The 25,182-nt window shown below is 48.6% G+C and overlaps 1 protein-coding gene across 4 annotated transcripts in view; it reads left to right on the top strand.

Annotated features, from left to right (window-relative positions):
- The first annotated feature begins 2,269 nt into the window (after positions 1-2,269).
- Positions 2,270-25,182, top strand: part of FAM193A (family with sequence similarity 193 member A) — a 198,646-nt gene continuing 175,733 nt past the window's right edge. The window contains exon 1 of one of the 4 annotated variants that reach the window (XM_073012569.1): positions 2,270-2,799. In XM_073012569.1, the coding sequence (XP_072868670.1) occupies positions 2,539-2,799 (261 nt within the window). In that variant the 5' untranslated portion in view covers positions 2,270-2,538. The remainder of the gene's footprint in view (positions 2,800-25,182) is intronic. The other 3 variants (XM_073012566.1, XM_073012567.1, XM_073012568.1) reach the window with 3 other exon arrangements.

Raw genomic sequence — 25,182 nt, 5'->3', positions numbered from 1 at the left:
TGCAAGTTCCGCCTCCCAGGTTCATGCCATTCTCCTGTCTCAGCCTCCCCAGTAGCTGGGACTACAGGTGCCCGCCACCACGCCCGGCTCATTTTTTGTCTTTTTAGTAGAGACGGGGTTTCACCGTGTTAGCCAGGAGGGTCTCAGTCTCCTGACCTCGTGATCTGCTTGCCTCTGCCTCCCAAAGTGTTGGGATTACAGGTGTGAGCCACCGCACCCGGCCTCTTTTTTTTTTTGAGACGGAGGTTTGCTCTTGTTGCCCAAGCTGGAGTGCAATGGCACTATTTCGGCTTACTGCAACCCTCGCCTCCCGGGTTCAAGCTATTCTCCTGCCTCAGCCTCCCGAGTAGCTGGGATTACCAGTGTGTGCCACCATGCCCAGCTAATTTTTGTATTTGTAGTAGAGATGGGGTTTCGATTTGCTGGCCAGGCTAGTCTTGAACTCCTGACCTCAGGTGATCCGCCCGCGTTGGCCTCCCAAACTGCTGGGATTACAGGCATGAGCCAAGGCACCCAGGCCTAATGGTCATTATTGTCATTCATTGATTCAGCAAACAGTGGGGTGCTGGGTGCTCAGCCCCTTGCTTTGCAGTAGCTTGGGTGTCAGAGGTGTGTGAGGCAGGCATTCCCAGGTTCTCTCCTGCCCAACAAAACCTTTTGTCTTTGGGTATACTGGTGACACTATGAATCCCAATGCTGTGCAATGTGCTATGACAAAGGAAAGGACAGGGGTTGAGGCAAGGGGCAGGTGTGAAGGCAGGCACAGTCTATGACACTGAAGAAGAGGAGGCCAGAATCGCATTCCTACCCGCTCTCTCAAACTCCATGTTCAGTGGCAGGATCATTCAAGACCCTCTGATGGGGCGGGGGGCCTTTTTTCTGCTAAGATGGTATCTGAGTGGCTTTTAAGGGTAGCTTTCTTGTGATCACATGAGATTTCTGCTTGTGTCATGAAGAATGGGTCAGAGATTCAGGAGGCTGTGGCTGAAGCTGGGGCGGGTTGCGGGGACCCAGCACGAACAGTAGGGCTCGGTAAATGCTGCAAGTGGAGCCTGGCAGGCCGCACATCCCAATGCCAAGTCCGCCGCCTCTCGGCCTGACACCACCCCTGAAACTGAAAAGGGGAAATCATGTCCTTTGTGCCTCTGTGTCTGTGGTAAGCGGGGCCCTCCAGGGGGCGGGGCCGCCGGCAGGGTCCCCCGTGGCCCGGGTCTCAGGGCAGAGCTGTGCCTGGGGCTCGCAGATGTCTGCAAGGCCGCGGAGGGAGGACGGTCCAGACACAGGCCCTAATTTCTGACCCGAACTTCTGCGAGGGTCTGACCCGGCTAGTCGTCCCTGAGGTGCGTGAGTGCGAGGGTGTGGAAGGCGGCCGGATCGTCCTGGGGCTCCGCGGGGTAGCAAGGCACCGGGACCTCTGGAGCGGGCTTAATGCGGTAGCAGGGAGAGGGCGGGCTCGGGAAGAGCACCCTTTAGGCGAGGGGTTCTCGGGAACCGACCAGCGTGTTCCAGGCCCGGGCCCGGTCCAAGCTCCGCCAGCTCCGCCGGCTCCGCCGCTGCCTCCGCACCCAGGCGGACCCCGTTGCGCCGCGCCCCGCCCGGCCTTCCAACGCCGCCCGAACCCCCGCCCAGCCCACGAGGCAGGGATTCTGTGGTCCTCATTGAGTCATCTGGACCCGAACTAGACTAGCCCAAGGTCACCGGGCGTTCCTGGCGAGGCCAGGGCCGCGCCGCGCCGCGCCGCCCCTGGTGCATCCCGGGAGCCGCGCCGGTCTGCGGCACCTGGGCGGCGGACAGGGGCGCGGGCGGGGCGGGCGGGCAGCGGGCGCCGGTCAGAGAGGCGGAACTCCCCGCCGCCAGCCCTGTAGTTCGCCTCGCGGGCGGCGGAGCGGCCTCCTGCCGGCCCAGCCCTACGTCCGACCACAACGCCCAGAAAGCCGCGCGGCGCGGGCGGGACCTGCGGCGACTAGCGCGGCGGTGACATCACCGCCGCATCCAGCTCCCTGGCCCCAGCTCCTCCCAGGGTCCGGGCCCTCGGCCTCGCACAGCCTGACGGGAATCGTGGTCCGCCCCCGGGCGCCGCCAGCGGCGGCACCGGTAGCACGGACTTCAATTCCCGGCGTGCCCTGCGCGCCGAGGCACGTTAACGGCAGGAGGGGGAGGGCAAGCAAAGGGAAAAGCGGCGCCTGGGGGGCGGAGTAAGGCGGGGTGGGGGGGCCCACACCCCTCCCCCTCCCCGCTGCTCCTTCCCCCTCCCCCGACGTAAACTGGGATCCCTTTCCCCTTGTGTCCGCCATATTGGACTCTAACTCTGGTCAGCCGCGGCGCCGGGACTGTGGACTCGCGGTTCCTCCCGCCCAGCGGCCTGCCCCGCAGCTCCCGCCCGCCCCAGCCCTCCCCGCCCCGGACGCGACCCCGCGCAGCGCCCCCCGGCTGGCGGGAGCGCCCGCCGCCGCCGCCGCCTCAGCCTCCCCGCCTTCCCCGCCCTCCGCCGCCGCCCGCGGCCCCCGCGCCCGCTCTGCGCCCCTCTCCCCGCCCGCCATGAGCCCAGCCGACGCCAAGCGCGGGGCCAAGCGCCGGAAGAACAAGCGGGGCGGCGGCGGCGGCTCGGGCGGGGGTAACGGTGGCGCGAGCAGCGGCAAGGCCGGTCCGGCGGCGGCGCTGCGCGGCTCCCAGGCCGCGGGCCTGGCGGCCCCGGGCAGCGCGGCAGGCCTGGTGGGCGGCGCGGCGGCGGCCAACGGGCCCCTCGGCGCGGGCGCGAGCGCGAGCGCGGGCGGCGCCGCCCCCGGAGGCTACTTCGAGGTAAGCGGCGGCAGCGGGCGGGGGTCGATGGCGGTACGCGGTCGCAGTCCCCCCGCGCCTTGGCGGAGCTCGGCCTCCCACTGTCGGCCCGAGCGCCCCGGGCCTGGGAGCGGGATGCTGCGGGCGGGCGGATAACGGGTCCTGCGGCGCCGCGCTTGCCGGGGTCCCGGGGCAGGGCGGCAGGTGGGCCGTGCTCGGCGTGACGCGGTCTCTGTCACTCTCTTGAGAGGAGAACCTGAGCAGAGGCGGCGGGAGGGCGACACCGGGGGCCGCCGCTCACGGCGACGGGCTGGTCCGCAGGCTGGAGCAGCCCCTGAACGGGCGGGGACGGCTCCCGGGTGCAGCTCCGCGCACGGCGCTTCGCCTTCCGCTGGACCCAGCGGGTGATGCCCGCGAGGCCCGGGCTTCTGTCGTGGAGCCTCGCCCGCTGCGGCAGCTCCAGAGCGACTGCGATTCCAGGGGTGAGCAAAGCTGCCCTTTCGCTCCCAGGGCTTTGAAATGTTTCTCTCTGTCCACCTTCCTAATGCCCTGCGCGTGATGATTGAGAAAGGCCTCCCGGAAGTTTTCCTTTGGTCCTCCTGTGTGGTGGTTTGAAATCTACCTGACAGCCGCCTGGAGCTGGCAGCCCTGGTCCCTCCTCCCCCGCTTTGTTAAGTTTTCAAGGGTGTTTAGTGGTCTGGTTACTCAGGTATGTATTTAGGGTTCGAACTTAAGGAATTTGAAAGGTGTTTTTTTCAGTTTTGTTTATGAAGACAGCTAGCACACGTTGCACCTACCAACTATGGATTCCTGCCACTTCTATTCAACCGTTGGTCACAACATTTTAGAGGGTACAGTATTTATAAGGGGGTATGCAATTGGCGCAGTCATTTCCAGTTATCCCATTGTTTCCTGAAAGAGAATAGATTTTTGTTTGAAAAGTTGCATTTTTATAACGTTATTTGAACTCCTAAATTATGTAGTTTTAAAGGCATTGCAATTAAAAACGAAATAAGCTTTGGGAGTATTTTTGTGCTAAATCATGACACAAATTGTTCTTTTTTTTTTTTTTTGAGACGGAGTCTCGCTCTGTCGCCCAGGCTGGAGTGCAATAATGGGACTATCTCAGCTCACTGTAACCTCCGCCTCCCGGGTTCAAGCGATTCTCCTGCCTCAGCCTCTCAGGTAGCCGGGACTACAGGCATGCGCTACCATGTCCTGCTAAGTTTTGTAGAGACAGGGTTTCACCATGTTGGCCAGGCTGGTCTCGAACTCTGGACTTCAGGTGATCCTCCCTCCTCGGCTTCCCAAAGTTCTGGGATTACAGGTGTGAGCCACCGCACCCGGCCGTTTTTATTATTATTATATTGTTGTATTAGGGTCTTGGGCCGTAGTCCTGGACTTCAGTCTCCCGAGATTGCCCTCATCCAGTATCCTGTGATCAAAACAGGCTGGAGATCAAAACAGGCTATAGTTCTTGAGATCAAAGATGAGGCGTGAGCGTTTGGATCATTGGGGTTTTTTTTTTTTTTTTTGAGACGGAGTCTCGCTGTATCGCCCAGGCTGGAGTGCAGTGGCCGGATCTCAGCTCACTGCAAGCTCCGCCTCCCGGGTTTTTACGCCATTCTCCTGCCTCAGCCTCCCGAGTAGCCGGGACTACAGGCGCCCGCCACCTCGCCCGGCTAGTTTTTTGTATTTTTTAGTAGAGACGGGGTTTCACCGTGTTAGCCAGGATGGTCTCGAACTCCTGACCTCGTGATCCGCCCGTCTCGGCCTCCCAAAGTGCTGGGATTACAGGCTTGAGCCACCGCGCCCGGCCGATCATTGGGGTTTTTAAGGGCAGTGTTTGCTGCTGTTGGGAAGGATAGGGTGGGGGGTTTGCCTGTGCATATCCTTACAAAAAATATTGATAATTTTTGCTGTAGCTGGATGTGAAATATATTCATTTCTGTTGATTCAGTAAAAACCAGTTGGTGGCACAATAAAATTCTTAGGTTTAGTCTTTCATACCATTTCAAGTTTTAATAATTCACATTTGCTTTGCAGTACTTAGGTAAAATATAACTTTATTATTTTTTTTATTTATTTATTTTTTCTGAGACAGAGTCTCACTCTGTTGCCTAGGCTGGAGTGCAGTGGTGCAATCTTGGCACACTGTAACCTCCGTTTCCTGGGTTCAAGCGATTCCCCTGCCTAAGCCTTCCAAGTAACTGGGTCTACAGGTGCCTGCCACCATGCCTGGCTAATTTTTTTTGTATTTTTAGTAGAGACAGGGATTCACTATGTTGGGCAGGCTGGCCTTGAAGTCCTGACCTTGCGATCCACCTGCTTTGGCCTTTCAAAGTGCTGGAATTACAGGTGTGAGCCACCATGCCCGGCCCTACCTTTATTATTTTTGTCACATTATTCAAAATCAGATAACTGTATGCATATTATTATTATTACTATTATTATCAAGATAGTATCTTGCTAAGTTGCCCAGGCTGGCCTTGAGCTTGTGGTGTCAAGTGATCCCTCTCATCTTAGTTTTACTAATGGATTAGGGTACAGACCCTTGCCACTGTGCCCACCTGAGTATTATTTTTGACAGGACTGTGATATTCTGTTAAACTGGTATGCATTAGGGTTTTGTTGTTGTTTTAAAAGAGACATGTTCTCTGTCTGTTGCATAGGCTAGAGTACAGTTGCGTGGTCATAGCTCACTGTAACCTCAAATTTCTGAACTAAGTAATCCTTCCAAGTAGCTAGGACTCTAGGTATGTGCCACCATGCCTGGCTAATTTTTTCTTTTAATATAGAGACAGGGTCTCACTATGTTACCCAGGCTGGGCTTGAACTCTTGACCTCAAACTATCCTCTCATCTCTGCCTCCCAAAGGGCTGGGATTACAGGCGTGAGCCACTGCACCTGGCCTATGGCTTTTGACCATAACCCACTCTTAAGAAATAAAATCTGTTAAGATCTAGGAAGCATACACATAAACACAAACAACAAAAATTTCACAAAATATTTTAGGGCCAGGCATGGTGGCTCATACCTGTAATTCCAGCACTTTGGGAGGCCAAGGTGGGTGGATCACCTGAGGTCAGGAGTTCCTCAGCCTGGCTGACAGATGGTGAAACCCCAGAGATGGTGAAACCCCGTCTCTACTAAAAATGCAAAAATTAGCCGGATGTGATGGTGTGCACTTGTAATCCCAGCTACTCGGGAGACTGAGGCAGGAGAATTGCTTGAATCTGGGAGACGGGGGTTGCAGTGAACTGAGATCTAGCCATTGCACTCCTGTCTGGGCAGTAAGAGTGAAACTCTGTCTCAGAAAAAAAAAAAAAAATCCCATCCTGGCTAACACGATGAGACCTCATCTCTACTAAAAATACAAACAACTAGCCAGGTGTGGTGGCGGGCGCCTGTAGTCCCAGCTACTCTGGAGGCTGAGGCAGGAGAATGGCATGAACCCGGGAGGCTGAGCTTGCAGTGAGCCGAGATGGTGCCACTGCACTCCAGCCTCGGTGACAGAGTGAGAGGTGACAGAGTGAGACTCGTCTCAAAAAAACAAACAAATGAACAAAAACAAAAACAAAAAAAACAGCCGGGTGGGGTGGCTCATGCCTGTAATCCCAGCACTTTGGGAGGCTGAGGCAGGTGGATCACCTGAGGTCAGGAGTTCCAGACCAGCCTGGCCAATGTGATGAAACCCCATCTCTACTAAAAATACAAAGATTAGCCGGGAATAGTGGTGGATGCCTGTCATCCCAGCTACCCTGGATGCTGAGGCAGGAGAATTGCTTGAACCTGGGAGGCAGAGGTTGCAGTGAGTCCAGATTGCGCCACTGCACTCTAGCCCAGGCGACAGTGCAAGACTCCGTCTCAAAAAAAAAAAAGAAAAGAAAAAAGGCCAGGCGCAGTGGCTCACACCTGTAATCCCAACACTTTGGGAAGCCGAAGCAGAAGGATCAGCTGAGGTCGGGAGTTTGAGACCAGCCTAACCGACATGGAGAAACCCCGTCTCTACTAAAAATACAAAATTAATTGGGCGTGGTGGCGCATGCCTATAATCCTAGCTACTCTGGAGGCTGAGGCAGGAGAATCGCTTGAACCTGGGAGGTGCAGATTGTCGTGAGCTGAGATTGTGGCATTGCACTCCAGCCTCGGCAACAAGGGCAAAACTCTGTCTCAAAAAAGCAAAACAAGGCCGGGCGCGGTGGCTCAAACCTGTAATCCCAGCACTTTGGGAGGCCGAGACGGGCGGATCACGAGGTCAGGAGATCGAGACCATCCTGGCTAACACGGTGAAACCCCGTCTCTACTAAAAAATACAAAAAACTAGCCGGGTGAGGTGGCGTGCGCCTGTAGTCCCAGCTACTTGGGAGGCTGAGGCAGGAGAATGGCATAAACCCGGGAGGGGGAGCTTGCAGTGAGCTGAGATCCGGCCACTGCACTCCAGCCCGGGCGACAGAGCGAGACTCCGTCTCAAAAAAAAAAAAAAAAAAAAAAAAAAAGCAAAACAAAAAACAAAATATTTTAATACTTTTCTGATCTTTTCTATTCCATGTAATCTCATTAATAAAATCTGTTTTATAGTTCACAGAATTAGTTGATTGTGTATTTTTTTGTTTCTGAGACGGAGTCTCACTCTGTCGCCAGCCTGGAGTGCGGTGACGCGATCTTGACGCACTGCAATCTCCACCTCCCGGGTTCAAGCGATTCTCCTGCCTCAGCCTCCTGAGTAGCTGGGATTACAGGCGCCGGCCACCACACCCAGCTAATTTTTGTATTTTTAGTAGAGACAGAGTTTCACCACGTTGGCCAGGATGGTCTCTATCTCTTGACCTTGTGATCCATCCACCTTGGCCTCCCAGAGTGCTGGTATTACGGGTGTGAGCTATTGCAGCTTCTTTATTATGTACTGTTGAGTTGTGTGCTGCATCTTGACAGTTGCTTTTACTGTATTTTAAGCTTTTAAAATATGCCCCCATCTTGGATGGTATTTTATTTTTTTACTTTTGAGACAGAGTCTTGCTCTGTTGCCCAGGCTGGAGTACAGTGGTGCCATCTTAGCTCACTGCCAACTTCTGCCTCCTGAGTTCAAGTGATTCTCCTGCTTCAGCCTCCCGAGTAGCTGGGACTACAGGAGTGCACCACCACACCTGGCTAATTTTTTTTTTTTTTTTTTGAGATGGAGTCTCACTCTGTCGCCCCAGCTGAAGTGCAGTGGGGTGATCTTAGCTCACTGCAACCTCTGCCTCCTGGGTTCAAGTGATTCTCCTGCCTCAGCCTCTTGAGTAGCTGGGATTACAGGCACGTGTCACCATGCATGACTGATTTTTGTATTTTTAATGGAGGCGGGGTTTCACCATGTTGGTCTAGAACTCCTGACCTTGTGATCTGCATGCCTTGGCCTCCCAAAGTGCTGGGATTACAGGCGTGAGCAACCACACCCGGCCATTTTTTATATTTTTAGTAGAGACGGGGTTTCACCATGTTGGCCAGGCTGGTCTCGAACTCCTGACCTCAAGTGATCTATCTACCTGCCTCGGCCTCCCAAAGTGCTGGAATTACAGGCATGAGCCACTGCACCTGGCCGATATTTTAAACTTTTAAAGCTGTCTTTAGTTTTTAAGTTTCTTTGTAAGTATTTTAGTAATTGTTCATTAAAGACAGTCTTCGTGGTAATTGGGGTAAAATATTCTTGACACAGATCACAGAAAGTCTTAATGTAATTCTGAAGCTTCTGAATTGTTTCCCCACAGACGGTGAGCTTTTTGGAATACCTTGTATGGTACAAAATGGCACCCAAAACAATGTCAGCAAGAAACAGTGAGTGGGTTCTGGTCCTATGCTTCCCAGGGAGGCTTTCTGAGTCCTGGCAAGCAACCTCTACACTCCGTAGTCACCAAGCCAGAAGGTGGATAAGAGAGAAGGCAGAGTGGAAGGAGTGTCCTGATTTTCAGGAGTGGTCGCAGTCCCACTGTCCTGTGTGCTGGACACAGCACTATGTGTTATACCCAGGACCACCTTCATCGAGGTGGCTGCTGAGCCAAGGAGGCTGTTGTTTCTGCATGTGGGTAGCTTCAACAAAGGAGGAGGACATGGGAGGAGCAGGAAAACACAACTTAGCTTATCAGGTCTTTGATCCAAATCAGAACTCTTATACACAAAACTTGGGGAACCACAAATTCGATAGACTCTGTTCCATGGGCAAGGTATCAACCTTGCACTACCTCAGTTTTCTTTTTTTTTTTTTGAGATGGAGTCTCGCTCTGTTGCCCGGGCTGGAGTGCAGTGATATGATCTTGCACTAGCAGCCTCCGCCTCCTAGGTTCAAGTGATTCTCCTGCCTCAGTCTCCCAGGTAGCTGGGGCTACTGGCGTGTGCCACCACACCTGGCTTATTTTTTGTATTTTTAGTAGAGATGGGGTTTCACCATGTTAGCCATGATGGTCTCGATCTCCTGACCTCGTGATGCACCCACCTCGGCCTCCCAAAGTGCTAGGATTACGGGCGTGAGCCACTGCACCTGACCACTACCTCAGGTTTCTAAATGATAGGGCACCATAGGCTTGGTGACTCATACTTATAATCCCAACATTTAGGGAGGCCAGGGTGGGAGGATCCCTTGAGTCCAGGAGTTCAGGATCAGCCTGGGTGACATGGAGAGACCCTCCCCGCCACCGCTCTACAGAATATTAAAATAAAAATTAGCTGCCATAGGGACTGAGTGCGGTGGCTCATGCCTGAAATCTCAGCACTTTGGGAGGCTGAGGTGGGCAGATCACTTGATGTCAGGAGTTTGAGACCAGCCTGGCCAAGATGGAGAAACCCCATCTCTGTCAAAAAATGCAAAAACTAGCCGGGTGTGGTGACGAGCACCTGTAATCTCAGCTACTTGGGAGGTTGAGACATGAGAATCACTTGAACCCAGGGGTCGGAGGTTGCAGTGAGCCGAGATTACACCATTGCACTCCAGCCTGCACAAAAGAACAAATCTTTGTCTCAAAAAAAAAAAAAAGTTAGCCACCATACAGTGTATCCTCTGCTTTGCTGCTATGATCATTGTGTAAACAATGCTGGTGTGATTATTATGGGTCTTTGGGGTACATCATTGTACATGAGGGTGCACTTAGAAGCCTTCCCTGTGTTGTAGAAATTGCTACCATGGTGAAATTAGGTTATCATTAACTCTAGTTCACATTTGCCTTAGTGACCTGAGGGAATGGGTTGAAGAAAAATGTAGAACTTCCTGTGTCTTAACTAAAATTAACAATTTTAACTTTAAAAAGTTTAAATGATTACCATACAGGCTTTAGAAATGGTACAGCTGCAGAGAGCATGTCTGTGATTCAGTGTTTTTTGTATGTGTACACCTGTGTAATGGATATATCAAGATAAAGAGTATAGTTCGGCACAGTGGCTCATAACCATAATCCCAGCACTCTGGAAGGCCCAGGTGGGAGGATCACTTGAGGCCAGGAGTTCAAGACCAGCTTGGGCTATGTAGTAAGACTCTGTCTTAACAAAAAACTTAATTCTAATTAGCCTGGCCAGGCGCTGTGGTTCACGCCTGTAATTCCAGCACTTTGGGAAGCCGAGGTGGAAGGATCATGAGGTCAGGAGTTCGAGCCCAGCCTGGCCAACGTGGTGAAACCCCATTCTCTACTAAAAATACAAAAACATTAGCTGAGTGTGGTGGCGGGCGCCTGTAATCCTAGCCTGACCAACATGGTGAAACTGCGTCTCCACTAAAAGTACAAAACTTAGCCGGGCGCAGTGGCATATGCCTGTAATCATAGCTACTCGGGAGGCTAAGGCAGGAGAATTGCTTGAACCCGGAAGGTGGAGCTTGCAGTGAGCCAAGATTGCACCACTGCACTCCAGCCTGGGTAACGGAGCTAGACTCTATCTCAAAAAACAAAAACAAAAAAATTTTTTTTTTTTTTGTAAAGATGGGAGTCCCACTGTGTTGCCCAAACTGATCTCAAACTCCTGGGCTCAAGCAATCCTCTCACCTTGGCCTCCCAAAGTTTTGGGATTACAGGTGTAAGCCACTGTCCCAGCCAAAATTGAATGTTTAAAATGTGCATTTGGAGTTTGAATTTTAACGACTGTAGATTCACATATCTACTACCGCAATCAGGATACAGAACAGTTTAATTGTTCACAAAAACTCCCTCATGTTATAGTTATACTCTCCCCAACTCCTAAAGTCTTGGCAGCCATTACTCTGTTACTTGGTATGATTTTATCTTTTGGATGAGTCCTATAAATGGACTCATACAGCGTGTAGTCTTTTCAGGAAGGTTTATTTCACTCAGCGTAATGACTTTGAGAGTCATCCAAGTTGTTGCATGTATCAGTAGCTTGTTCTTTTTTGCTGCTGTGTAGTATTCTGTTGTGTAAATGTACCACAGTTTGTCCATTTTTCCATTGGTGGACATTGGGGTTGTTTTCAGGTTTGGTGATTATAAGTAGAGTTGCTGTAAACATGTCTATAAAGGATTTTTGTATGAAAGTAAATTTCAGTTTTCTAGGTGAATACCAAGGAGTAGGAGCTGGTCATATGGGACCATTTTGTGAAACCGCCGCACTGTTATCCAGAGTGGATATACCATTTTGCCTACTCACAGCAATGTCTGAGAGTTCTAGTTGCTCTGCTAGCACTTGAGATTTTCAGTCGTTTTTGCCTACACTATTATTATTAATATTTTTTAGTAGAGGTGGGGTTTCGCCATGTTGCCCAGGCTGGTCTCAAACTCCTGAGGTCAGGGAGTCTGCTTGTCTGGCCTCCCAAAGTGCCAGGATTACAGGTGTAAGCCCTGGCCTAAACTATTTTTTAAAAAACTCATTTTGTGGGCCGGGTGTGGTGGCTCATGCCTGTAATCCCAGCACTTTGGGAGGCCGAGGCAGGTGGATCACCGGAGATCAGGAGTTTGAGACCAGCCCAGTCAAGGTGGTGAAACCCCGTCTCTACTAAAAATACAAAAAGTAGCCAGTTGTGGTGGCACACACCTGTAATTCCAGCTACTCGGGAGGTTGAGTTGAGGCAAGAGACTCACTTGAACCTGAGAGGTGAAGGTTGCTATGAGCCGAGATCGCCCCACTGCACTCCAGCCTGGGCAACAAGATCGAGACTCTGTCTCAAAAAAAAAAAAAAATTCTTTTTGTGGAAATGGGGTCTCACTATGTTGCCCAGGCTGGTGTCTTATCTTCTGGGCTCCAGTGATCCTCCCACCTTTGTTTCCCAGTGTTGGGATTACAGTTGTGAGCCACTGCACCCAGCCTTAAACTATATATTAGTTTATAATTCCTGACCTTAATATATATATGTGTGTGTGTGTGTGTGTGTGTATTTTTTTTTGTTTGGAAGTAGAGTCTCACCCTGTCACCCAGGCTGGAGTGCAGTGGTACGATCTTGGCTAACTGCAACCTCTGCCTCCCAGGTTCAAGCGATTCTCCTGCCTCAGCCTCCCCAGTAGCTAAGATTACAGATGTGTGCTACCACACCCGGCTAATTTTGTACTTTTAGTAGAGATGGGGTTTCACCATGTTGGCCAGGCTGGTCTCGAACTCTTTTTTTTTTTTTTTTTTTTTTTTTTTTTTTTTTTGAGGCGGAGTCTTGCTCTGTCGCCCAGGCTGGAGTGCAGTGGCACTATCTCGGCTCACTGCAAGCTCCGCCTCCTGGGTTCACACCATTCTCCTGCCTCAGCCTCCCGAGTAGCTGGGACTACAGGCGCCTGCCACCACGCCCGGCTAATTTTTTTGTATTTTTAGTAGAGATGGGGTTTCACCGTGTTAACCAGGATGGTCTCGATCTCCTGACCTCGTGATCCACCCATCTCGGCCTCCCAAAGTGCTGGGATTACAGGCTTGAGCCACCGCGCCCGGCCTCGAACTCTTGATCTTAAGTGATCTACCCACCTTGGCCTCCCAAAATGCTGGGGTTACAGGCGTGAGCCACTGAGCCTGGCGTCTTAATATTGTAATAAATAGGTCTGTAGTGGTATCATAGTTTTAATTTGCATTTCCCTAGTGCCTAATAATATTGAACATGTTTCCTGTGTTTATATGCCATTCCTGTATCCTCTTGGGAGAAGTGTTTTATCAAGACTTTGCCTATTTTTTTTTTTAACTTTTTTTTTTTTTTGAGACGAAGTCTTGCTCTTACCCCCAGGCTGGAGTGCAATGGCACCATCTCAGCTCACTGCTACCTCCGTCTCCTGGGTTCAAGTGATTCTCCTGCCTCAGCCTCCTGAGTAGCTGGGGTTACAGGTGCCTGCCACCATGCCTGGCTAATTTTTGTATTTTTGGTAGAGACGGGACTTCACCATGTTGGCCAGGCTGGTCTTGAACTCCTGACTTCAGATGATCCGCCTGCCTCGGCCTCCCAAAGTACTGGGATTTCAGGCGTGAGCCACCGTGCCTGGCCAACTTTGCCTATTTTTTGAAAGTTCTCCATGATTCTGAATTCAAATCCTTTGTCACATATAATTTGCCAAAATTTTCTTCAACTCTGTAGCTTATCTTTTTATTGAGACAGTGTTTCATTCTGTCACCCAGGCTGGAGTGTGATGGCGTGATCTCGGCTTTCTGCAACCTCCGCCTCCCAGATTCAAGTGATTCTCATGCCTCAGCCTCCTGACTAGCTGGAGTTACAGGGGTGCACCACCACGCCTAGCTAATTTTTGTATTTTTAGTGGAGATGGGGTTTCACCATGTTGGCCATGCTAGTCTTGAACTTCTGACCTCAAGTGGTCTACCCGCCTCAGCCTCCCAAAGCGCTGGGATTATGGGTGTGAGCCACCGTACCCAGCCTGTTAATTGTTTTTTTGCAGAGAAAAAAAAAAAAATTAATGTGAATGAAGTTCGTTTTACCAATTTTTTCTTTTATGGATCATGGTTTTGGTGTCATTTGTAAGATCTCTGTTTTAGCTCAAGATTATGAAGATTTTTTTCCCTCTATGTTTTCTTCTAAAAATTTTATAGTTAACCTTTTTTTTTTTTTTTTTTTTTTGGTGAGACGGAGTCTCATTCTGTCGCCCAGGCTGGAATGTAGTGGTGTGATCTTAGCTCTCTGCAACCTCTGCCTCCCGATTTAAATGATTCTTGTGCCTCAGCCTCCTCAGTAGCTGGAATTACAGGCGTGTGCCATCATGCCTGGCTAATTTTTGTATTTTTAGTAGAGACGGTGTTTCACCATGTTGGCCATGCTGGTCTTGAACTCCTGACCTTAAGTGATGGGCCGACCTTGGCCTCCCAAAGTGGTGGGATACAGGTGTGAGCCACTGCACCCAACCTGTGAACCGGTTTTTTGCAGAGAAAAAAAATTAATGTGAATGAAGTTCAATTTATCAGTTTTTCTATGTGGATCATGGTTTTGGTGTCATTTCTAAGATCTCCATTTTAGCTCCAGGTTATGATGATTTTTTCCTTCCATGTTTTCTTCTAAAAATTTTATAGTTTTACTTTTTTTTTTTTCTGAGATGGAGCCTTGCTCTGTTGCCCAGGCTGGAGTGCAGTGGCACCATCTCGGCTCATTGCAACCTCTGCCTCCCGGGTTCAAGTGATTCTTCTGCCTCAGCCTTCGAAGTAGCTGTGACTACAGGCGTGTGCCACCGCACCTGGCTAATTTTTGTATTTTCAGTAGAGATGGGGTTTCACCATATTGGCCAGGCTGGTCTCGAGCTCCTTGTGATCTGCCCTCCTCGGCCTCCAAAGTGCTGGGATTACAGGCATGAGCCACTGTGCCTGTCAGTTTTTTTTTTTTTTTTTTGAGATATGTGTGTGTGTGTGTGTGTGTGTGTGTGTGTGTGTGTATGTATGTATTTATTTATTTATTTATTTTGAGATGAGTCTCACTCTGTTGCCCAAGCTGGAGTGCAGTGGTGCAATCTCTGCTCACTGCAAGCTCTGCCTCCTGGGTTCACGCCATTTTCCTGCCTCAGCCTCCCAAGTAGCTGGGACTACAGGCACCCACCTCCACGCCCGGTTAATTTTTTGTATTTTTAGTAGAGACAGGGTTTCACCATGTTAGCCAGGATGGTCTTGATCTCCTGACCTCGTGATCCGCCCACTTTGGCCTCCTGAAGTGCTGGGATTACAGGCGTGAGCTACGATGTCCTAGCCGGTCATTTATTTTTTAATTACTAGACTTAAATTCACTAAATTTTAGTAAGCATTGTTGGTCTGTTTCCATGAGGGATGTTTGTCACTAGCTTTCTTATTTTTGCCTGATTTTGGTTTTACAGGTTGAATATTTCTTATCTCAAATGTTTGGGACCAGAAGTGTTATATAGATTTCAGATAATTTCAGATTTTGGAATATTTGCATTATGCTGATTGAGCACACCAAATCTGAAAATCTGAAATCAGAAATGTTCCAGTGAATTTTTCCATTGAGTGTCATGTCAGTGCTGAAAAAGTTTCAGATTTTGAAGCATTAATTTCGAATTTTTGCATTTGGAATGCTTAATCTGTAGTATTAATGCTGGCTTCATTAAAGTAAGGTGGGAATTATTTCTTTCTCTCTGTTAGTAGTTTCTGATTTTCAAGGAATTGGTTCATTTCATCTAAGTATTTGAATTTACACATGTAGAGTTGTCTGCAGTATTCCTTTATTATCCTTTTAATGCCTGTAGGAGTCTGTAGTGATGTCTGCCTTTTCATTCCTGATATTAGTAATTTGTTTTTACCTTTTATTATTCCTTGCCATTCTTGATAGAGGTTTTTTCCTTTTTGTTTCCTTTTTTTTTTTTTTGAGACGGAGTTTCCACACTGTTGCCCAGGCAGGAGTGTAGTGGTACAATCTCGGCTCACTGCAACCTCCGTTTCCCGGGTTCAAGCGATTCTCCTGCCTCAGCCTCCCAAGTAGCGGGGATTACAGGCGCCTGCCATCACGCGAAGCTAATTTTTTATATTTTTACTAGAGACAGGGTTTCACTATGTTGGTCAGGCTGGTCTCAAACTCCTGACCTTGTGATTCCCTTGCCTCAGCCTCCCAGAGTGCTGGGATTACAGGCGTGAGCCACCACACCTGGCCGGTTTCTTCATTTTTTAAACCTTTTTGAAGAATCAACTGTTGGTTTTACTGATTTTTCTCTGTTTTTCCGTTTTCAGTATCTTTGATTTTTTTTTTTTAACCCTTTTCCTTAATACTTGCTTTGGGTTTGTTTTTTATTTTTATTTTTATGTTCTATTTAAGAGGCAGGGTCTTGTACTGTCTGCTAGTCTGGAGTGCTGTGGCTTGATCATAGCTCATGTAACCTTGAACTCCTGGACTCAAGGGATCCTCCCACCTCAGCCTCCTGAACGGCTGGGACTACAGGTGCAAGCCATTGTGTCTGGGTAAATTTTTTTTTTCTTTTTTTTGTAGAGACGAGGTTTTGCCGTGTTGCTCACGTTGGTGTTTAACTCCTGAGCTTAAGCGATCTGCCCGCCTCCCCCTTCCAAAATGCTGGGATTATAGGCGTGAGCCGCTGTGCCTGGGCTTTTCTTTTCTAATGTGAATATTTAATGCTATGAACTTCTCTCTGAGCCATACTTAAGCTGTATCCCACAAATTTTGGTATGTTGAACTTTTTTGTTTTTGTTTTTGTTTTTTTTTTTTGAGACGGAGTCTCGCTCTGTCTCCAGGCTGGAGTGCAGTGGCGCAATCTCTGCTCACTGCAAGCTCCGCCTCCCGGGTTCACGCCATTTTCCTGCCTCAGCCTCCCAAGTAGCTGGTACTACAGGCGTCCGCCACCAGGCCTGGCTAATTTTTTGTGTTTTTTAGTAGAGACAGGGTTTCACCGTGTTAGCCAGGATGGTCTTGATCTCCTGACCTCACGATCCGTCCACCTCGGCCTCCCAAAGTGCTGGGATTGCAGGCGTGAGCCACCGTGCCCAGCCACAGAACTTTCTTTCTTTCTTTCTTTCTTTTTTTTTTTTGAGACAGAGTCTTGTTCCATCGTCCAGGCTGGAGTGCAGTGGTGCAGTCTTTGCTCACTGCAACCCTCTGCCTCCCAGCCTCAAGCAATTCTCCTGCCTCAGTCTCCTAAGTAGCTGGGACGACAGTGCCTGCCACCATGCTCAGTTAATTTTTTGTATTTTAGTGGAGTCAGCGTTTTGCCATGTTGGTCAGGCTGGTGTCAAACTCCTGACCTCAAGTCATCCACCTGCCTGGGTCTCCCAACGTGCTGGGATTATGGGCTTGAGCCACTGTTCTTGGCCGAAGTTTCATTTTCATTCAATTTAAAATACTTTCTAGCTGGGTATGGTGTTGTGTGCTGTAGTTCCAGCTACTCAGGAGGCAGGAGGATCACTTGAGCTCAGGGGTTCCAGGCTGTAATGTGCAGGGTTAGGACCTGTGAATAGCCAGCCATTGCGCTCTAGCTAGGTCAACATAGCAAGATCCCGTCTCTAAAATAATAAAATTCTAATTTCCCTTCTCCTTTTTTTTTTATTTTTTGAGATGGAGTCTTGCACTGTGGCCGGGTTGGAGTACAGTGGTGAAATTTTGGCTCACTGCAACCTCTGCCTCCTGGGTTCAAGAGATTCTCCTGCCTCAGCCCCCGGAGTAGCTGGGACTACAGGCGTGCTCCACCATGCCCGGCTAATTTTTTTTTTTTTTTTGTATTTTTAGTAGAGATGGGGTTTCCCCATGTTGGCCAGGCTGGTCTCCATCTCTTGACCTCGTGATCTGCTCACCTCGGCCTCCCAAAGTGCTGGGATTACAGGCATGACTTCTCCTTTGACCTACAGTTTATTTAGAAGTTGATATGGTTTGGCTGTGTTCCCACCCAAATCTTGTCTTGAATTGTGGCTCCCACAGTTCTCGTGTGTTGTGGAAGGGACCTGGTGGCAGGTAATTGAATCATGTACGTAGGTCTTTCCCCTGCTGTGCTGCGTGATAGTAAGTCTCACGAGATCTGATGGTTCTGTGAGTGGGAGTTTCCCTGGGCAAGCTCTTTCTCTTTGCCTGCCACCATCCATGTAAGACCGGACTTGTTCCTCCTTGCCTTCCACCATGATTGTGAGACCTCCCCAGCCATGTGGAACTCTTTTTGTTGTTGTTGTTGTTGAGACAGAGTCTCGCTCTGTGGCTCAGGCTGGAGTGCAGAGGTGCAATCTTGGCTCACTGCAAGCTTCGCCTCCCGGGTTTACGCCATTCTCCTGCCTTAGCCTCCTGAGTAGCTGGGACTACAGGCGCCCGCCACCACGTCCGGCTAATTTTTTGTGTATTTTTTTAATAGAGACGGGATTTCACCGTGTTGGCCAGGATGGTTTCGATCTCCTGACCTCGTGATCTGCCCGCCTCGGCCTCCTGAAATGCTGGGGTTACAGGCGTGAGCCACCACTCCTGGCCAGAACTCTTTTTAAACTTGTTTTTCTTCCCAGTGTCGGGTATGTCTTCATCAGCAGTGTGAAAATGGATTAATACAGAAGTGTACTGTTTAATTCTGTATCTCTCCCATTTATTTATTTATTTATTTATTTATTTATTTATTTATTTATTTGAGACAGGGTCTTACTCTAACCCAGGCTGGAGTGCAGTGGCATGATCTCGGCTCACTGCAACCTCTGCCTCCCGGGTTCAAGTGATTCTCCTGCCTCAGCCTCTCTAGTAGCTGGGATTACAGGTGCCCGCCACTGTGCCCAGCTAAGTGTTGTATTTTTAGTAGAGGCAGGGTTTCACCATGTTGGCCAGGGTGGTCTTGACCTCCTGACCTTGTGATTTGCCTGCCTCGGCCTCCCAAAGTGCTGGGATTACAGTCTTGAAGCCACTGTGTCTGGCCACCTGTATCTCTCTAATACTGAATTCTTGTCTGATTTTTACCATTATAGTTCGAGATCATTCTTTTTATGATCTAAAGTTTTTCAAAAAATTTAAGGTTTTATGGTCTGTTTAGATGAATGCATATACACTTAAAAATGTATGTACTACTATTATTGGGTGTTTTCTGAATGTCAGTTAGATCCAGTTGGCTGATAGTTTTATTTTGCTTGATGGTTTTGTTCGCTTCTATATTCTTGCTGAGTTTTTGTCTACTAGTTCTTTTGATTGCTAAGAGAGGAATGTTGAAGTCTGCCTAAAATTGTAGATTTGTTCACTTTTCCTTACAGTTTATTTAGTTTTTGCTTCATGTACGTTTGAAGCTGTGTTTGGTGCATATACATTTAGGATTGTTAGGTCTTGGTGAATTGACCCTTTTGTTATTTAAGCTGTATCCCTCATCCTTGGTAGTTTCCTTGTCTCTAAAGTCGCTTTTGTCTGATACTACTAATATAGCCTCTCCAGCTTTCTGCTAATTGACATTCGCATGTTATATTTTTTCTATCTTTTTGCTTTAAACCTATCTGTATTATTTGAAATGAATTTCCTGTACATAACTGCCTGATTAATTTTCATTAATTATGCTTATTCGTATTTTCATTTTAAATTGTAATGTGTATGTGAAATATACTTATTGGAGACCTTTTTTCCTGGCTTAATTACTAATTTAATATTTATTTGTTGCTGTTATAGGATGCTGCTTTGAATTGTATTTGATAAAGTTCTCTTTGCTAGACTTTTTGACCCTGTAGGCTTTGTAAAATGATTTGCTAGATTACTTGAACATAGTGACACGAGCCATCTTCATTTTAGAGTTTGACCAGTATGAGTTCAAATCATAGGTCTCTATATGCCATGGGCCTCTATAACATTTATTTTGTTTTTACTATAGAAGTAAGTTTCAGCTGGGCTCAGTGGCTCACACCTGTAATCCCAATACTTTAGGATGCTAGAGATAAATATATAAATCCCAAAAACATCTAAATATCTGTAACTTGGTGACCAAATTCTAGATAATATTGGGGTCCAACCGATTATGAAAACTTACTTTATTTTAATGGAATTAGCAGCTGGGTGCAGTGGTTTACAACCATAATCCTAACACTTTGGAAGGCCAAGGCAAGAGGATCCCTTGAGCCTGGGATTTTGAGACCAGCCTGGGCAACATAGTGAGACACTGTTTTTTTTGAGATGGAGTTTTGCTTTTGTTGCCCAGGCTGGAGTGTCATGGCCTGATCTCGGCTCACTGCAACCTCCGTCTCCTGGGTTCAGGCGATTCCCCTGCCTCAGCCTCCCAAGTAGCTGAGATTACAGGCATGTGCCACCACGCCTAGATAATTTTGTATGTTTAACAGAGGTGTGGTTTCACCATGTTGGTCAGGCTAGTCTTGAATGCCTGGTCTCAGGGGATCCGTACGCCTTGGCCTCCCAAAGTGCCAGGGTTATAGGTGTGAGCCACTGTGCCTGGCCAGTGAGATACTGTCGTTTTTTTTTTTTTTTGAGACAGAGTCTCACTCTGTTGCCAGGCTGGAGTGCAGTGGCGCGATCTTGGCTCACTGCAATCTCCACCTCCCAGGTTCAAGTGATTCCCCTGCCTCAGCGTCCTGAGTAGCTGGGACTACAGGCGTGCACGAGCACACCTGGCTAATTTTGTGTATTTTAGTAGAGATGGCGTTTTACCATGTTGGCCAGGATGGTCTCCATCTCCTGACCTCGTGATCCACCTGTCTCGGCCTCCCGAAGTGCTGACGTTACAGGCGTGAGCCACCATGCCCATTTGAGATACTGTCTTTACAAAATAAAAAAAATGAGCCAGGTGTGGTAGTGTGCACCCGTAGTTCCAGCTACTCAGGAGGCTGATGTGGGGGGATCACTTGAGCCCGGGAGGTCGAGACTGCAGTGAGCTGCGATCGTGCCACAGCACTCCCACCTGAGTGACAGAACAAGATCCTGTCTCAAAAAAAGAAATGTTTCAATTTCTAAACTACCTTGGAGTAATTCCAGTAATGTTTGTGGTATAGAATTACTGCTTGTTGTTTTCCTGAGGAAATTGACTTTTTCCCTTACATATGTTAATAGATGGTGATGTCAAGTAAAGAACATTTTTCTCTTGAATATTTTGAGCACAGTATTAGATACAACTTGAAACTGAATGAGAGGTTGTAGAATCTAATTCTTTTGGCACAGGATTTTTAAAAATAAACACTTTATTTTAGAATAATTTTAGATTTACAGAAAAGTCACCAAGATAGTACACTACCCCATTACCTGCAGGGGATACATCCCAAGACCCCCACTGGATGCCTGAAACTGCAGCTAATACTCAGCCCTAATATATACAGTGTTTTTCCTGTATGTAATACCTTTACCATAGGTAAAGCTTAATTTGTAAATTAGGCACAGTAAGAGATTAACAAAAATAATAATATATAGGACAATTATAACAATACACTGTAATAAAAGTTATGTGAAAGTGGTCTCTCTCACTCAGAATACCTTCTTATACTGTCCTCACCTGTTTTTGAACCTGAGGGCATACTGTTGTGCCTAGAGTTCTCTTCAGCCAGCTTTCCCTAATATGGATATTCTAGAGAACTTTGGTATATTTGTCAAAACTAAGAAATTAGTATTGGTACAATATTATTAACTACAGATTATTTGGATTTTTAAAATGTCCTGTTTCTGTTCCAGGATCTAATCCAGTACACCACAGTGCATTTAGCAACCCAGAATTTTAATTTTAATTCTTTTTTGTTTTCTCACTTATGAAATGGTGAAGCCTTTTTTTTTTTTTGAGATGGAGTCTTGCTCTGTCACCCGGGCTGGAGTGCAGTGGCCGGATCTCAGCTGACTGCAAGCTCCGCCTCCCGGGTTTATGCCATTCTTCTGCCTCAGCCTCCCGAGTAGCTGGGACTACAGGCGCCTGCCACCTCACCTGGCTAGTTTTTTTGTATTTTTTAGTAGAGACAGGGTTTCACCGTGTTAGCCAGGATGGTCTCAATCTCCTGACCTCATGATCTGCCCGTCTCGGCCTCCCAAAGTGCTGGGATTACATACAGGCTTGAGCCACCGCGCCCGGCTGGTGAAGCTTTTTATTTTCTTCAAAGGATTCCTGAGAGGCTAATTAATATTCAGATTTATAGTATGGTAGTAATTTCATGTTCATGCTAAAATTCAGTAAAATAGTTAACTGTTGGCTGGGCATGGTGGCTCACGCCTGTAATCCCAGCACTTTGGGAGGTGGAGACAGACGGATCACGAGGTCAGGAGAGCAAGACCATCCTGGCTAACATGGTGAAACCCTGTCTCTGCTGAAAATACAGAAACTTAGCCGTGTGTGGTGGTGCGCGCCTGTAGTCCCAGCTACTTGGGAGACTGAGGCAGAAGAATCGCTTGTCACTGCACTCCAGCCTGGGTGACAGAGTGAGACTCCGTCTCAAAAAAAAAAAAAAAAAATTAACCGTTTAATAATGTACTACAAGGCTGGCGCTATGGCTCACGCCTGTAATACCAGCACTTTGGGAGGCTGAGGTCGGTGGATCAGTTGAGGCCAGGAGCTCAAGACCAGTCTGGCCAACATGGTGAAACCCTGTCTCTACTAAAATACAAAAATTAGCTGGGTGTTGTGGTGCATGCCTGTAATCTTAGCTACTGGGAAGGCAGAAGCAGGAGAAACGCTTGAACTGGGGAGGAGGTTGCAGTGAGCCTAGATCATGCCACTGTATTTCGTCGTGGTTGAAACCGAGACTGTATCTCAAACAAAAAAACAAGTGTACTACAATTACTTTTCCTAAAAATACTTGGTAGTTATTTCACTTAGGTGAAAGTAGCCCACCCAGGCAAACGTTGTCTACAAGTTACTAGTTAGAGTCCAGTCCCTGTTGCCTAATCTGGAATGCAGTTCCACTGTCATAGCTTACAGGCTGGAGTGCAGTTCTGCCGTCATAGCCCACTGTAGCCTCCCACTCCTAGGCTCAAGAGATCCTCCCACATCAGGCTTTCAAGTAGCTGGGACTACAGGCACCGGCCACCACACCCAGCTAATTGAAATTTTTCTGAGGGGGATGAGGATCTTTTTAATTTTTATTTATTTTAGGCCGGGCGCGGTGGCTCAAGCCTGTAATCCCAGCACTTTGGGAGGCCTAGACTGGTCTCAAACTGTTGGCCTCAAGCAATCCTCCTGCCTTAGCCTCCTGGGTATTTGGGATGACTGGGATCACAGGTGGGAGCCACTGTACCTAGCTGCTTTCTGTCTTTAAAAGCAAACAAAATCAGGCTGGGTGCAGTGGCTGCACTGTAATCCCAGCACTTTGCGAGGCTGAGGTGGACAGATCACTTGAGGGCAGAGGTTTGAGACCAGCCTGGCCAACATGGTGAAACCCCGTCTCAACTAAAATTACAAAAGTTAGCTGGTCATGGTGGCATGCACCTGTAATTCCAGCTATTCAGGAGGCTAAGGCAGGAGAATTGTTTGAACCCAGGAGGTGGAAGTTGTATGAGCTGTGATCGTGCCACTGCACTCCAGCCTGGGTGACACAGCGAAACTCCATCTCAAACAAAAATCAACAAGTGTAAGATGACAGCTACAGGTATTGTTAATATTCTTCCTTCCTTTAAAAGAATAATGGGATGGTTTGGATCAATCATTTCAATTAAATACCTCTGCACAAACTGAATTGAACTGTTCTTTGTGTGTGTGTACATTTACAGATGTCCACACCTGTATTCCAGTGGGAATGCTGTGATGGTCAAATCATAGATGCATAGAACTTCAGAACTGGAGGGGGCAACAGCAGAACCCCTGTTTATTGCCTAGATAGTATTTGTTAGCTGAGGAAACTGAGGCCCGAAGACTTGAGTTCAAAAAATTCCTCTAATTGTTCTAGTCAGTGTCCCCTCACATACCTTTCAATTTCTGTTGGCTTTTGTCACGTCTCAGTACCAACTGAGATAAAGAAACCGTCTTGCTATTCTTTTTTAATTTTTATTTATTTTAGGCCGGGCGCAGTGGCTCAAGCCTGTAATCCCAGCACTTTGGGAGGCCAAGACGGGCGGATCACGAGGTCAGGAGATTGAGACCATCCTGGCTAATAACACGGTGAAACCCCGTCTCTACTAAAAAAAATACAAAAAACTAGCCGGGTGAGGTGGCGGGTGCCTGTAGTCCCAGCTACTCAGGAGGCTGAGGCAGGAGAATGGCGTGAACCCGGGAGGCGGAGCTTGCAGTGAGTGGAGATCCGGCCACTGCACTCCAGCCTGGGCGACAGAGCGAGACTCTGTCTCCAAAAAAAAAAAAAATTTTTAATTTATTTTAGAGACAGGATCTTGCTCCGTCACCCAGTCTGGAGTGAAGTGGCACGATTATAGCTCATTGTCAACTTGACTTCCTGGGCTGAAGTGATCCTCCCGCCTTGGCCTCCCAAAGTGCTGGGATTACAGGTGTGAGCCACTGTGCCCAGCCCTGTCTTTTTTTTTTTTTTTTTTTTTTTTTTTGAGACGGAGTCTCTCTCTGTCGTCCAGGCTGGAGTGCTGTGGCGCAATCTCGGCTCACTGCAAGCTCCGCCTCCCGGATTCACACCGTTCTCCTGCCTCAGCCTCCCGAGTAGCTGGGACTACAGGCGCCCGCCACTGCGCCCGGCTAATTTTTTCTATTTTTAGTAGAGACGGGGTTTCACCATGGTCTCGATCTCCTGACCTTGTGATCCGCCCGCCTCGGCCTCCCAAAGTGCTGGGATTACAGGCGTGAGCCACCGCGCCCGGCCGCCCAGCCCTGTCTTACTAGTCTGGTCTTCCTTACTCTTGCCGTAGTCTACTGCATTTTCTCTTCTTTGTGAACACACTCTGCTGCTTCCTCCTCCCTCTGGATGTCTTCCACCTGCCTTTGTACCTGAGCACCTGAATGTCTTCAGCTTCCTTTCATGGCCCCTCACTTGCGCCTGCTACCCCTGTCTGCTAGACTCTGGCTGCACAGACAGCTGAGTGTCCTTCTTGCTGTTCGCTTCCTTCCATCTCGCTGTTCCACTGCTGTCGCAGTGCCTGTGGGGCACTGCAGTGATCCTGACCTGCTTGTGTAGTGCGGCCTGCATGGCCTGATCAGGCCAGGTTTTTCTTGACTCAGTGCCTTTGTGCATGCTTTTCTTTTCTTTCTTTCTTTTTTTTTTTTTTTTGAGATGGAGTTTCACTCTTGTTGCCTAGGCTGGAATGCAGTGGTGTGATCTTGGCTCACTGCAAGCTCCACCTCCCTGGTTCAAGCCTCCCGAGTAGCTGGGATTACAGGCGCCTGCCGCCATGCCCAGCTTATTTTTTGTATGTTTAGTAGAGGTGGGGTTTCGCCATGCTGGGCAGGCTGGTCTCAAACTCCGGACCTCAGGTGATCCACCCGCCTCGACCTCCCAAAGTGTTGGGATCACAGGTGTGAGCCACTGCGCCTGGCCTGTGCACGCTTTTCTTTCCAGTGTGTTCTTCTGTCTTTGCCTGGTTAACCCCTTTCTTTCTGAGATGGAGACCATGCTCTGTCCCTGTAGGAAGCGTTCCTTCACGATCCAAGGCCAGGCTGTACTCTCCCTTCTGAGTTCCTGTGGTGCCTGTCCTGGCTTAGC

This window comes from Chlorocebus sabaeus, chromosome 27 (genome assembly GCF_047675955.1).
Source record: "Chlorocebus sabaeus isolate Y175 chromosome 27, mChlSab1.0.hap1, whole genome shotgun sequence".
Classification (NCBI taxonomy): domain Eukaryota; kingdom Metazoa; phylum Chordata; class Mammalia; order Primates; family Cercopithecidae; genus Chlorocebus; species Chlorocebus sabaeus.
Note: the sequence above shows the minus strand (reverse complement) of the source record. Positions and strands in the feature narration are given on the sequence as shown.